At 29.4% G+C, this 15726-nt stretch overlaps 2 protein-coding genes across 2 annotated transcripts; both read left to right on the forward strand.

Annotated features, from left to right (window-relative positions):
- Positions 1–4019: 4019 nt before the first annotated feature.
- On the forward strand, positions 4020–4853 carry LOC132039821 (protein GLUTAMINE DUMPER 5-like). Its single transcript, XM_059430344.1, has one exon. It carries the CDS (start codon positions 4153–4155, stop codon positions 4609–4611), a length of 459 nt encoding a protein of 152 aa, XP_059286327.1. The 5' UTR covers positions 4020–4152; the 3' UTR covers positions 4612–4853.
- A 6912-nt stretch (positions 4854–11765) lies between these two features.
- LOC132040161 (protein GLUTAMINE DUMPER 5-like) lies at positions 11766–12694 on the forward strand. Its single transcript, XM_059430779.1, has one exon. The coding sequence runs from the start codon at positions 12048–12050 to the stop codon at positions 12498–12500; it is 453 nt and encodes a 150-aa protein (XP_059286762.1). The 5' UTR covers positions 11766–12047; the 3' UTR covers positions 12501–12694.
- Positions 12695–15726: the final 3032 nt, after the last annotated feature.

Genomic DNA, 15726 nt, shown 5'->3' on the forward strand with positions numbered 1-15726 from the left:
ACAAATTAAAATCTTTTTGCACAATGAAAATAAAATTGAAAGGGGAAACATTGACATAATGATAAAGGCTGCTCAAAGATTCTAGCTTGTTTGTTGAAATCAGGGGTCATGACCAACTTGGCTTCTACTTCTACCCCACCAAAAATACAACTTACCAAATAACATTTGCCTGCTGTTTTCATAACTTCATTTAGTGTTCAAAAAGAATTTTTCCTTTTAATATTATAATACAAAACTTTTAGAAAGTGAGCAGACACTAGTTAGTGTCAGATGATGAAATGATATTCAACAAAAGTGCACAGATTTGGATATGGTTGTAACTTGTAAGTTTCCAAATCTAAAACAGTGTCTGTCCTTTCACTCAAATGTACGGGCATTTAATCTACCTGTAATCTTGTAACATAATCATTTGCCCATGGCAATGCTAAAGGAGGATTAGGATTACCAAAAGCAAAAAGTGTAATTAAGATATTAATTCAACTGCCATATATCATAGAGATTAGAGATTGAGCACAATTATGCATGCACCAAATCATAATCTTGAGCTAAGATTAAGGAAGTGTATCATTCAATTCCATTCATACAATAACATTAATCAACGATTAAATCAAAGATCAACTTCCTTAATCCACTAGCTACTACACTCTCTCTGTTTTGTGAACTCAGCTGATGGGACGTCAATCGCTACCACGTATTCAAGAAGATAATGGATTTTTCTGTTAGCTAAGGAAAGGTTGTTGGCTTTTATATATAAAAAGTGCCTATTCATCACAAGATAATAGTTATCGGGTTTTGCTTATCCACACACCCAATTAAAATATTAATCAGGCCTTTATTTATTCATCACTCGAGTCACGTTACTATCCTTTGAGGCTATAACCAATCAATGTAAGTCCAATTCCAACAAAATGTGGTAACAAATTTAATTTCCTCAAGTGAATCTCATTTCACTTCTTTCACTATCGATTGAGTCGGTCAGTTCTAACAGCTTAAACTTTTAGATGAAATGATTACATACTTCAATGTGCTACCAAAGCATGTAGATGCATTGGGTCCAAATCTCACTCTCACCCGTTAGCAAAAATAAATTTTCACGTGCTTGGTCCATGAAAAAATAATCAAGCCCCCACGTGAAGAGGTGTACTAAAGACAAAATTAAGTAGTAATTAAAAATGTATTCTCTATGACCATATATATTTTTGGATGTACATTCGGTGACAAACTTTGAAAAGATAAATAACATGATGCAAATAAAAAAAGAAGGTAGTTATACTGAGGGTGCAAAAATGCATACAACTCTTATACTCTGTAACTTTGAGAATATTTTGAAGACATTTCTACTCTAATGCTCTATCTTGTTCCTCTTTTTGTTTTATTTTGCGTTAGTGATTGAACCATTGTTACCACTTGCAACAATTTTAATGATGGGATAGGTCTCTTTTGCCCTTTTGGCATGCGGAACACATAATAAAGGACGAAGCAAAAAGTAAATGCCATCTAGAACAAAATATATTATTGATATTTTAATAAATACGTTTATTTAAAGCACCAATGCATTAAAAGAATTTTACACCGTTAATTAAATATATCAGAAGTAGGTAGTTCTTTTTTTATTTTAAGAAAATGATGCAATATCGTTGATGGAGATTCTCATAATTTCTCTGTCTCAAAACGTTTGTGACGTTTTGCTTCATGAGATTCATAGTAAGTGTACAGAGTAATATTTTAATACGTATCTTTTAAAATTTTAATATGAGAAAATTACAATTTATCTGGAAATTTTTCATGTAGCTTCTGATATTTATGATTCTAAATTTAAAACTGTATATTAATTTAGTAATATTTTAGTCTATGAATCAGCATAATTGATTCTAACAAGCAAAAAGTGTTAAAAATAAAAAGTACTGATGAGACTAATTGAAAATCAAAAGAATTAAAATGAAAAACAAATATCTAATCTATGGATATGTATGAATAAGAATGGAATCAAATCCAAATGCAAAATGTATACGATCTATGTTTTGCGGTTGCTTTAGCCACCAATCTATTGATTATTCAATTGTTTGCTTAATGATTGAAAAAGAGAAAAATCTGAGAGTGTTTTTGTCCTGTAGCTTAGATGTGGACTTAACTGTTGCACCTGAGCCCAAAACTAGGCCCACTAACTGGGGCCCAAAATAAGATCTATTTTCATTTTTTTCATTGTCATGATAGAGACATATTCCTTGTGGGAAATAGGAATATGATTAAAGTTGAGTGAATAGATGGAAGCAGATAGGATCAGAGTTACATCTAGGCTTTCCTATGTTTAGCTTTGTATGGCCAAATCTGTAACATATTGACATTTAAGAAAGAAAGCATGCAAATTGACACACAACCCTGTCAACTCCTGCCTTTTCATTTAAAGTTTATGAGTTTGAAATGTCGTTAAACTCATCAACCATTTGAGTTAATGGGTGAAGAATTTAAGCTAAAGGTATTGAATTTAACCGAATTCATTCATCATATTCATGGACCTTAAATAGTTTGAAACTGTCAATATGTGTTTAATAAATACAATATTTGCAAAATGAGGTGTTCAAATAGGCAGCGGGCAAAAATAAAATATCCTGCCAAGTTTAAGGATATATACTTTGCCGGTGAATATCATGCCTGTCCAACCATGCTAGGAGAAAGAATTATGAATCTGACTTCTCTTTACTTCTTACTTGTTTGTTTACTCTTAGTTGAGTGTGGTGGTTAATGTTGGGTTTTGTGTGGTGTGAATGGGGAATTGAGTGATTTTCCTGCAAAGGCACCGGCAACAAAGGATGTGACTTTCCGTAAAGTCACAACACATTTTCATAACACCCATTCATTGGCTATAAATTATGAGGCTTCGTCTCCGTCTTTGACTACTGAAAAATTACCAACTTTTATATCTCCTCTCACTCTTGCATTTTGTATCGTTTTCAAAAGCAAAATGTTAGGGTCTAGTGTAATTTGCTACCGCCATTTGAGTTCACTGAAGTTCTACAATTTACATTACAGCTATTGCAGAATAGTTTTCCGTTCTATTCCACAGGAAGATAACAGTTAACATTTCAAGTTACACTTGCGCAATCCAATCGAACTATGTTCATACAACTGATAATTTGTATCTAAAATGAAATTACACTTGCACATCTGCATTATAAATTCTTTTCATTTCCTCAAGTATCTATTCGGTTGAGTAACACTTACTGTAGTCAAATTGTAAAGGTTCAGATTAAATATTGTAACAAGTATCCTACCATAGTTACCCTATAAAGAGCCTGTTTGGATTGGCTTATAAGCTGGTCAAACCAGTTTATAAGCTATTTTTAACCTATTAAAGGGTTTAGTAAAAATAGAAAACGGCTTAAATTAAGTTAAAAAGTGCTTAAAATAAGCCAAACCAGCTTATAAGTCATTTTTAACTTATTTGAGTGTTTGGCAAAAATAGAAAACGGCTTTAAATTAAGTTAAAAAGTGCTTAAAATAAGCCCAAACCAGAAGTTTCAACATTTGACTTATTTTTTTTTTTTGGCTTAAAAGTCATTTTTGTTTGACCAACCACTTTACCCTTTTATCCCTTATATTTTTTATTAATTTCAATACTAGTCTTACTTCTAAAAACCCTTTAAGCACTTTCATCCAAACACGTAACTGCTTATTTATAAAATAACTTTTAGCACTTATGCTTAAAAGCCACTCTTTTTTCACCTAATCCAAACGGGCTCAAAATCACCTAAAGTATAGCTACAAATAATCATTCATAAGAAGTGAAACTAGTAATATTAAAAAATAAAACAAGCTACCTACTGTAACAAATTATAATACCCTGATGGCGCAAAAATTATATATGCCGTCAACAAATATAAGTTAACTTCAGTTAAGAAATAAGTTCTGAAGCAATAACAGATGAAATTAAATAACATAAAAGAGAAAGATTATAAAATATTGTTTATTCCCTCCTAAAAATTTATGACGAAGAGAACCTTATTTGATCCCCCATTAACAATTAACAATTAACAATTAACAATTTATTCTATTCTTACAACCTCCTAGTATATAAATAATATACACATATACCATCTCAAGCTAAGTAGAAAAGAAAGGAAAATAGCAAATCAGTCCAAAAACTTTAAGAAAATGAGAAGTGTGAGTACCTTCATTGCTCCATCAACAATAGAACCGCCAAAACCAACCATAAAAACCACATTATCCACGTGGCATTCACCGGCACCGTACTTATTTGCCGGTTTAGCAGCTATGTTAGGGTTAATAGCTTTTGCACTTTTAATCTTAGCTTGTTCTTACTGGAAAAGCGCCGGCGAACGCTCCGGCGAGATTACACGCGCCGGCGATGATGCCGGCGCCGGCGAGAAATTGAAGGTTTCGCCGATATTTGAAGAGAAAATTGTAGTGATAATGGCGGGTGATTTGAATCCGAGTTATTTGGCTATGCCTATTACGATTGGGGATGAAAATGGAAGTAAAGTTGAGAAGAAATTGGAAATGGAAAGTGAAGAATTAGGTGATGAGAAGCTTAAAGAAGAAGTAATTATGGAAGTTAGAGAGCAAATTGATGAAGAATTACAAGATAGTTAATCTCAAAACAGAGCCTTTTCTTCATTTTTTTTTTTTTTCCTTTTCTTAAAATCCTGTTTTTTATTTGGATTTTAAATTTTGAGTTTCTGGAAGTTTTAATTTTTGATTGAGACAAGAAAGAGTGCGAGAAATTCTCATTTTCCTGTAATTTGTATTTTGGGATTTGACAGAATTTAGTAGGCGTTGCCAGTTGCCACGTTGGACATGAAGTGAGTGATATTTGAGATATGTAGTTATGCTTGGATATACATTTTACTGAAAAAAATATTAAAATTTTGAAGATTTTCCTGATATTTGAAGAGAAAATTGTAGTTATAATGGTTGGTGATTTGAATCCGAGTTATTTGGCTACGCCTATTTTGAGTAAAGGTTTTTCGATTGGGGATGAAAATGGGAATAAAATTGAGAAGAAATTCGAAATGGAGAGTGAAGGATTAGGTGATGAGAAGGTTAAAGAAGTAATTATGGAGGTAATTAGGGACCAAATTCATGAAGAAAGCCACTGAGCTCAAAACAGAGAAATATGTTCTCTTTTTTTTTTATTTATTTAAAAATCCTACTTTTAGTTTGGATTTTCAATTTTGGGGTTTCCGAAATTGTAATTTTATTTGAGACGAAGAAAGATTGCGAGAAATTCTCATTTTCCTGTAATTTGTATACTTTAGAATTTGACGGAAAAAAAAAATCGGACTAATGCAATTCACGTAAATTGGTTTATATGGTTGAAGTCCACCTTAACCAAAACATTTTTTTGCGCGGATTGCCCTTCTTTTGGGGTGGTCTTTAAATTTTACCCCTCATATTCGTGATTTTTAAATTATGCCTTATATTCTTGGTCTTTAATTTTTGAGAAGAAATTGGAAATGGAAAGTTGAAGAATTAGGTTGAGAAGCTTAAAGAAGAAGTAATTATGGAAGATAAATTAAAAAAAATAAAAATTACAAGGCAAGAGCCTTTTCGCATTTTTTTTTCCTTTTCTTTAAAATCCGCATTTATTTGATTTTAAATTTTGAGTTTCTGAAGTTTTAATTTTTGATTGAGACAAGAAAGAGATAAATTCTCATTTGCCTGTAATTTGTGTTTTGGGATTTGTCAGAATTAAGTAGGCTTGCCGTTGCCAGTTGCCACGATAACTTTGATAATTCCTTAATAAGTTGTATTGTGCTAGGCATACATTTTACTGGAAAAAATGCCAATTTTGAAGATTTTCCTGATATTTGAAGAGTGAAGGAATTAGTTATAATGGTTGGTGATTTTGAATCGGAGTTATTTGGCTACGCCTATTTTGAGTAAAGTCTTCCATTGGGGATGAAAATGGGAATAAAATTGAGAAGAAATTCGAAATTCCTGAAGTATTAGGTGATGAGAAGGTTAAAGAAGTAATTATGGAGGTAATTTAAATTCATCACTGAGCTCAAAACAGAGAATGTTCTCTTTTTTTTTTTTTTTTTAAAATTTTTAGTTTGGATTTTCAATTTTGGGGAACCCGAAATTGTAATTTTATTTGAGACGAAGAAAAAATTGCGAAAATTCCCCACCCCAAAAGAAGGAATTGCCCTAACCAAAATGCAATCGGTAAGTTATGTAATTTTGACTTAAATAAATAGTTTAATTTAATTGCCTCGAAGTGTTGGTTTTGTCCAATATATTTTTAGCCCAAATTTTATACGAATCAATTTAATAATATTTTTATTGGAGATAGCAGAATGAGCCATATGCGTAATGGTTAGTTCTGCAATTAGTGATCAGCTTTGTAAAGGAGAGTAGTTAAGCAGTTGAATAGCACCTTTGCTGTAGATATTTTTTCTCCTCATCTCCTCTTCTTCTCCAATTTCAATATCAACAACTTTGATGTCTACAATCTATTTAAATATTCTATTGAAAAAGCATGAAGGAAAAGTTTATTTATCAATCATATCAAAAGGGCTAAAATGAGAGTTAAATGTGTAAACTTGAAGGGGTCGTTTGGTAGGTAGCCAAAATTATCGGTAGGAATTATAATTAGACTAATTTATCCTTGATCTCTTGGGATTATTTTATACCCAAAGAAGGTATAAAATATTTTTTAAGTGGAATAAGAAGGGATATCCCATATTTTTAAGTTGGGATGCATTTTATACCTTGTAAAACATAATACAAAAAAATTAGTGTTGGGATATTCTCCTATACTCCTCTTCTTCTCCAAACCATCGAACAGTTGTGGGACTAAAAGTAGTCTAATATTACTTTACTATTATATATAAGAGCAAATGTGAGACTTTTTGTAGTCCTCACATTATGTTTTACCCTGTGATGCTGCACCATGTGGCTGCTTACTTTTGCTTTCTTTCATAGCCAAGCCCACTTGGGCCTCTCTAATTGGATTATATGGCTTTTTTTTTTCCTTTCTTCTTTCGTGGATGTCTAAAAATAGACTCCTCCCCTTTTAATTTGTGTGAACCTTTTCGGAATATGAGAGATCAAACTTTATAACTTTGACCGTAAATTTTGACATAGATTTTTCAAGTTGGTAAAAATATATTTTATAAATTTAGAAACTATATAAAAAATATTATAAGTCATGATACTTTATAATTCAAATAATTTAGAAAAAATGTAAGAAAAACGTGATCAAAGAAGCATCTCGTAGACTCTCCAAACAGTAAAAGGTTCACATAAATTGAAACAGGGGAGTATTTTTTTACTTGTTTATTTTAACAAATCACGAAAGCTTTATTAATTCTTCCTATATTACCCTTATCATTAAGTAACTATATAGAGTATTAATAATCAAACTTAAATTTTCAAAGCATAATTAATAAGGGTAATTAGTATATTTTACTCCTAATAAATAATTTCTTAAGAGAAGTGCTGAGTCAACGAGAGACAAGTAAAAAAGAATCAAGGAGTACTCGTTACATTATTTGTTATTACATATTTTCCTAAAATTTATACCACTTTGAGTCACTTGTTTCATTTCAATCGAAGCATTTATTAGATCTTACTACTTAGTACCCCAATTCTTTTCTTTGGATGTGTTTATAAAGGAAAATATTATGTTAAAACTATTTTTCATCAAAAATAAGTGTGTTCTTACTTATTTTCTTGTATTGGTTCGTAAGCAAAAATATTATCTTAAAATCATTTGTATATAATCTAAACAAATTTATGGGATGTGGGGTTAGGGGGGTGTGGGTGGTGGGGATGGGGGCTACGGGGGTGGGGGTACTAAAAATAGGTGTATTTCGGGGAAAAAATAATGTGGAATTTCATTTGTGGAACTCGATTTTCCTGCTTCTCCGAGAGAAAATGTTTTTAAATAATTTTGACCAATCCAATATGAAAAAATTAAAAAATATTTTTTGATAAACATTCTTCTCCATACCAACCACACACTTTATTTGTTTTAAACCTCCAAAATTTTGCTTCTTTAGTGAATATTGAATATTGTGTCCCTTTGTATTTGCTAATTCTCCTTCAAAACATAAATAATTTGTTCTTTAAAATTATTCAATTATGACTAAGAAACTTTAATAATTACCAATGAGACACGATTAATGTGTTGTTAAATTAAATTAATTATACAATAGAAAAATGTGATACAAATAATTTATAGTTTTATAATTAAATTTTCTTATTTTTAGATCATGAGTTAAGCCCGGGTCTCATGCAACTAGTACAATAATAGAGTTAAATAGAGGATAAAAAGCGTCCAATAATTCTATCCTCTTTTCACAATTTGTACTTTCTCTAATTTACATCTTGATCATCTCAGATTATAGTATAGTACATCAATGGACGAACTATAGTCTCCCAATTACTGAATCATGTAGTCCTACCATTTGTCAATCCTGTCATTTGTTTTGAAATGAACAATTTTTTTTATTTTATTTTTGTTTCTTCGGGACTCTGGTATCCATTTTACGACACCGACTAGTATGAATTCACGTCGTATAAGGGTCATTAAGAGGGAAGCACTTCCTATCAGAATTGTTTCTATTCTTTAGGCTAGAAGCATAGCTCTCTAATTAGGAGTGGACGGACTCTATCTATTCCACCACAATCCTTAATGATTAAAATGAATAATTTATTTCAAATAGACCCAAGTATCCAAAAAAACATTTAACAATATACTATAATTTTCATTTTTTTTCTTAAAACAATTAAAAATCAAATTAAATTTGGTTTTGAGAAAATAAACAAAACATTCAGTTTGGAACAGGTTCATTAAGCATTTTGATATTTATGTCGTCATCCAACTTGAAAAAAGTGGCTCACAGATTATCCATTGGAATACTTCCACTTACAAAAACAAATTAATCTTCTGAGAATCTTTAATACATTTCGATTGCAGAATCGATTAGAAAAGGACGGCACAAAGCGAAAGGCAAATCTTCTTAATTTTATTTTTGATAACTATATGGTATTCGATATTCACCAGTGTGATTAATTAGATTTGTATTACTTGGGACACATTAAAGAGAGAAATGTTTCCTATCAAGAATTCTTTTCATTTTCATAATTTGAACCCGAGACGATTATTTAGAAATTCCGGCTATCCCACCACACTCATTAACCGTAAAAAGCAAATCTCCTCTACAACAAAAGTATGTTAGTGCTATGTTACTTCACATTTTCTTAATTAGATGTGGCGAACCATGAAGGGCTCCATATAGATTATCAAATATTCTACAACCAATACATGAAAAGGCGTATTATACTTCGCCAACAAATGTATAAAGTTAGTGACGAAGGTATAATTTGTCCACTATGAAAATGAAAGTAGTTCAACTTTCATTTTTGAAAACTATTACAATTCTATGATATTTTTATACAATTAAAAGAAGTGAAAAAAGGAATTGCAACCATCTTTATAGTACTATACTAAGGCAAATGCATACTTATAAGTTTATAAGCAAGGGGAGCACACGAACCTATTTGGCTATATTGCAAATTACAAACTCTCTCTCCCTCTCTCTCTTTCGTTTTGTATGACACAGTTTGAATTATTACAAAGTTTAAGAAAAAATAAGAATTAAAACTTGTGATTTTAAATTATATCGTAATGTTTTTGTCGTTATAAAAACATATTATTAAAAATAAAATAGAAATATAAAGTTAAGTTACTTCTAAATATATAAAGATGACTTTTTTTGAGACAAATGAAACGAAAAAAGGTGCTACATAAAATAAAACAAAAGAAATATATATTACTAAAAATTGTTGAAATATATATTCATATTAAGTCTAAGATTGTTATTATTATTTCAAATGAATGGTGAGTGCAATACTACTTCACATTTACCTGCATAAAATACTAATACCATCTCCAAGGCTCAAGCATAGTTGATAAGTATGAGATAATGATATTATAGTTCATAAAGCATTGTAATTATAGGATCACTTTTCACCACTAACGACATTTTTAATTCGCGTCTTTGCTCAATGATTATTGGTGCCCTACTCATAAGCTCAGTGCTTTTTTAACTTAGCACCACTAGTAATTCAAACGAAAGATTATTTTATCATCAAAGCAAGGTGATAAGATGACTTCTACTAGAGGTCTCGAGTTAGAAAATTTATTCATAGTAATAAAAAGTGCTTCATTTTTAGTGGGTTCTACACAAGGGCAGAGCCATCTAGAAGCAAGGGGTTCAAATGATACCCTTTCACCCAAAATTTTATTATTTATTTATATATGTGTATATTATAAATTAAAAACAATAAAATGTATCATATATATAAGGGTTAAATTCCTTTGACGTGAAACAGAAGCGTGAGTTAGCATATAAAAAGTTGAATCATTTTAATGAGCTCAAGATTTAAACGAGTCGCACATACACTCTGATATATGTTTCACGACGCCAAGGGCTCCTCAAAAGACTAGAGGGATATTATGACATTTCTAATTGATTGTTTCATAAATTTTTAGCTCTTCTATTGTCCTACACAACACGAATCCATATTAATCGAATTAGCAAATACGAGAAGGGTGAGCTAGCCTATAAAGTTGAATCATTTTAATGAGCTTAAGATCAAAATGAGTTGCACATACACATTAGTACGTGTTCCATGATGTTGAGAGCACCAATCAAACGAGTGGGGATATTATGACATTTTGTAATTAATTGTCTTTTAAAATTATAACTCTACTATTATCCTACGTGACACGAATCAAAATTAACCAAATTTGCAGATGGAGTCTCAAAATACAGGATGATTATTACTCCCTCCAGTTCATAACAATTGTTCACTTACCCTTTTTATTTTGGTTCAAAAATAAGTATCCACTTACATAATCAAGTAGGAGTTAATTATTCTTTTTCTAAATGTCCCCATATTTAGTTAACTGATTTTTTATATAATCAAGAAACTATATTAACTAGGTAATATTTAATTAAGGATAATTTAGTCAAAATACTTCATTTTTATTCTAAGAATTAATATTTTCTTAAGGGATGTACTAAAGGTTGAGTGGATACTCAATAGGCTTTTGACCATGAAAATAAAATATTTTTCACTTCATTTGAAAATTTGAAGTTGGAGTTGAAGATGGAATTGTGTTTAATTATTGGCCATGCAAAGAATATTTGATTGTTTAAATGTATTGAAAGTGATAAAAGTGAAAATAAAGTTTTCGGTGTTTTTCAAATTTTAAATACAACTTGAAGTTGTATTTAGACTTTTAGAGCCCGTTTGGATTGGCTTATAAGTTGTTTTCAGCTTTTTTTTTGAGTGTTTTTTAAAGTCATTTGTGCTTAAAATAAGCCCAAAAAATAAGTTTGACTTAACATTTTGTAAGCTTAAAAAAAATAAATAAAAAAAATAATTAAACCTATCCGATCTTTTTGGCCAAATTTATTTCCAAAAAAAAAAAGAAAAATGAAAATTCTCATGGTCAAAAGTTCAAAAAGTGAAAATATTTTAAATTAAAAAGAAAAAAAAAAAAGAAGAAGTTCAACCTTCCTTTTTTTTTAAATCTCTTCCCTATTCCTCCACTAAACTAAAATCATTTTCATATAAATACACATCTACCATCTTTGCACTTTTCCAAAAAAAAAAAAAAAAAACTAAAATTTCTCAAATTTAAAGAAAGAAATGAGAACGGTGAGTATTTGATTGTTTGAATGTATTGAAAGTGAAAAAAGTGAAAATAAAAAAATGAAAAATTCTCATGATCAAATGAGTTCAAAAAGTGAAAATATTTTGAACCGAATGGAGTAAAAAGAAAAAGTGCCCTTCATTTTTCTCATTATAAAATTGCATGATGATTCCCCATTGAGAACTTCAACCTTCCTTTTTTTTTAACCTCCTTTTTATCTCTTCCCTATTCCTCCACTAAACTAAAATCATTTTCATATAAATACACATCTACCATCTTTGCACTTATCAAGCTAAGCAAAAAAAAAAAAACAGTTCTAAAATTTCCTTTAAACAGAGCAAATTTAAAGAAAGAAATGAGAACAGTGAGTACCTTTACTGCTTCTCCATCAATTTCACCGCCGGCGATCATTCAAAGATCGCCATGGCATTCTCCGGCGCCATATCTATTCGCCGGAGTAGCAGCCATGCTAGTTTTAATAACTTTTGCTCTTGTAATTTTGGCTTGTTCTTACTGGAAACGCTCTGGTTATCCAAGAGAAAATAGTGATACTGAATCCGGGGCAGGAGAGAAGTTGAAGGTTGTGCCGATATTTGAAGAGAAAATTGTAGTTATAATGGCTGGTGATTTGAATCCAACTTTTATAGCTACACCTATTTCAAGTAGAGGTAATTCTTTTGGTGCTGATAAATGTGAGAAGAAAATGGAAAAGGAAAGTGAAAAATTAACTGATGAGAAGGTGAAAGAAGAAGTAATTACAATGGAAGTTAGGGATCAAGTTAATGAAGAATCTCAAGACAGCCATTGATAAAGCAGCTGAGCTTAAAAAAAAAAAAATGGCCTTTTCATCCTCCTCCTTTTTTTTTTTTTTTTTCCTTCTTTAAGAATTCTCTATTTTGATTTATATTTCAATTTTGAGATCCGGGAAATTGTAATTTTTGGTTGAGATAAGTAAGAGTTAGAAAATTTTCTTATTTTCTAGTAATATATGCGTTTTTGGTATTTATTTATTGTAATTTCATATTGATATCATGATTTATAAAGGGTCAAATTTATATGTTGCATTTTCTAGTAGCTGTGTACAAAAGTATTTAAAAATGATTTATTTCGTAATAATTGAATGTGATTTAGGGCCTGTTTGGAAAATATATGTAATTACTAGGGTAGTAATTATATATTGGGCACAAATATACCCATTTGTTTGTCGTTAAAATTGACTAAGGTGGAACCCAATTTGTTTGGTTGTGGGTGTAATTACACGATCAGTTTAATTTAAAAATAAAATTTAATTATAAAAAATTTAAAATTAATATTTAAAAAATATTGCCTTTATAAATGATATTAAATTCGTTATTTAATAACACATTGTTTCTTGAAAATATATTAATTAATAATCATATATTCACCCTCTCGATATTGTAACAAAAATAATTGATATATATTTTCAAATTAATATTTAATTTTAATTACTTATAAAATTTAAAAGAAGACTTTTTTTGTGAGAACGTCATGGATTAGATGTTTGACAAAAAAAAAAAATATTAATAAATGTAATGTCATAACATTATTCAAATGTTTGACACAAAAATCTATCAAATGTAAGTGAAAAATAAACAACATGCAATGTGAAAGCAAATAACTTAAAATTGGAAATTTCTAAATTCAAAATCCAAAAGAAAAAGTTCAACATAATAATTATGTCAAATTTAACTAAGTAAGAAGGATTGGAGTAAATAAAAGAAAGGAAAAATATAAGTCAATAACCTTATTCACAATGAAATTCCTACTTTAATAAGGTTATATGTCAATGTTAATGAACACAATATTAAGAGGTGTAGTTTAAAATATTAGAATAATAACAAGGTTATGCTAAATGAATAAAATAAAAAATAAAAAAATCTAATACATAGAACCACAAGAAATATTTGAGAAGAAAGAAAAAAAAAAAATATGTATTTCTTGTAAAAAATAAAAATAATTCAAAAGTAAAAAATAAAAAAGAAATTAAAATGATAGAAATAAAAAAATATTAAAAATCAAAAAAAATTAAAATAATAGAAATTAAAAATAAAATAAAAATAAAAAGAATTAAAGTAAAAAAATTTTTAATTGCGGCGTGATATTACACAATTCTCGGCCCCCGCCGAGAATTGGAGAGTGGAAAGGAATTTCCACATGTGTAATTACTTGGTCAAACAAACAATAATTACACAAGTGATCTTGAGAATTTGAGCTTTTTTTAAGTTGTCACTAACAATAATTAAACTACGAACAATTAACTCATATATTTATCATGACCAAATTAAAGAAAATGATTACGAAAAGTCAATTGAAGCATTACAATTTCTTCTGCCTTTCGATTTGTGAAAATGATTGTGGCATAATGGTGTAGCAGTGGTGGAGAGGGAGGTGCCAATGGTGAAAGATGATATGGAAGGAGAGGGGTGGAGGTAATTGGGTTTGATTAGTGATATGGCATGCCACATGACATTTATTTTATTAAAATATTAATGCCATGTGGGATTGGGTTCCACCTTAGTCAATTTTAACGGTGGAGGGGTATATTTGTGCCCAAAATATAACTGTAGGGGTATATTTGGACCCAAAGTATATCGAGGGGTATATTTGACCCTTTTTCAATAGTACAAGGATATATTTGACCCTTTTCCGTTGTTAGAATGGTTCATATTGATATCATGATTTATAAATCGTATTTGCGAAGGCGATTTATATGTTGCATATTTCTAGTAGCTGTGTACAAGTCAGTATTTATCGAATGTGATTTATAAGTCGTAATAATTGAATATGATTTAGGGCCTGTTTGGAAAGCCACCTGGTGTAATTACTAGGATAGTAATTATACAGAGTAGTGTAATTACAATGACCTATTTGTTTGTGTAATTACTAGGGTAGTAATTATACAGAGTAGTGTAATTACAATGACCTATTTGTTTGTCATAACGTAATTACAATGTATTTACAAGCATGCTGTTTGGTTGCACCAGTGTAATTACACAGTCAGTTTAATTTAAAAATAAAATTTAATTATAAAAAAATTAAAATTAATATTTAAAAAATATTGCCTTTATAAATGATATTAAATTCGTTATTTAATAACACATTGTTTCTTGAAAATATATTAATTAATAATCATATATTTGTAACTGATATTGTAACAAAAATAATTGATATATATTTTTCAAATTAATATTTAATTTTAATTACTTATAAAATTTAAAAGAAGACTTTTTTTGTGAGAACGTCATGGATTAGATGTTTGACAAAAAAATAATATTAATAAATATAATGCCATAACATTATTCAAATGTTTGACACAAAAAATCTATCAAATGTAAGTGAAAAATAAACAACATACAATGTGAAAGCAAATAACTTAAAATTGGAAATATAACCTAAATTCAAAATCCAAAAGAAAAGGTTCAACATAATACTCTTATGTCAAATTCCAACATTACATAAGTAAGTTCCAACGTAACTTAAGTAAATAATTCAAAAGAAAGGAAAAATATGAGTCTATAACCTCTTTCACAATGAAATTCTACTTTAATAACGTCACTCGTTATATGTCAAGTTTGTTAATGACTCATTCTTTCCACTATTAAGAGGTGTAGTTTCAAATATTAGAATAATAACAAGGTTATGCTAAATGAATAAAATAAAAAAATAAAAAAAATACGAGTAATTACATGGAACCACAAGAAGTAAAGATTGGGAATGAGAAGAAAGAAAATGAAAAATAAATAATATAAAAAGAAAAATCCATTTTAAAAAATAAAAATAATTCAAAAGTAAAAATAAAAAAGAAACTAAAATGATAGAAATAAAAAAAATATTAAAAATCAAAAAAATTAAAATAATAGAAATTAAAAATAAAATAAAAAGAAAAAGAAATTAAAGTAAAAAAAATAAACAAACTAAAAAGTAATCATTGCGGGGTGTAATTACACCAATTCTCGGCCCCCCCCCCCCCGCCGAGAATTGGAGTGTAATTACACCTCATTCAATTACACCCA

The sequence above is a fragment of the Lycium ferocissimum genome, chromosome 12, assembly GCF_029784015.1.
Source record: "Lycium ferocissimum isolate CSIRO_LF1 chromosome 12, AGI_CSIRO_Lferr_CH_V1, whole genome shotgun sequence".
Classification (NCBI taxonomy): domain Eukaryota; kingdom Viridiplantae; phylum Streptophyta; class Magnoliopsida; order Solanales; family Solanaceae; genus Lycium; species Lycium ferocissimum.

Coding starts and splice junctions, on each gene's coding strand:
- LOC132040161 (XM_059430779.1), top strand. CDS start 12,048: ATGAGAACAGTGAGTACCTTTACTGCTTCTCCATCAATTTCACCGCCG.
- LOC132039821 (XM_059430344.1), top strand. CDS start 4,153: ATGAGAAGTGTGAGTACCTTCATTGCTCCATCAACAATAGAACCGCCA.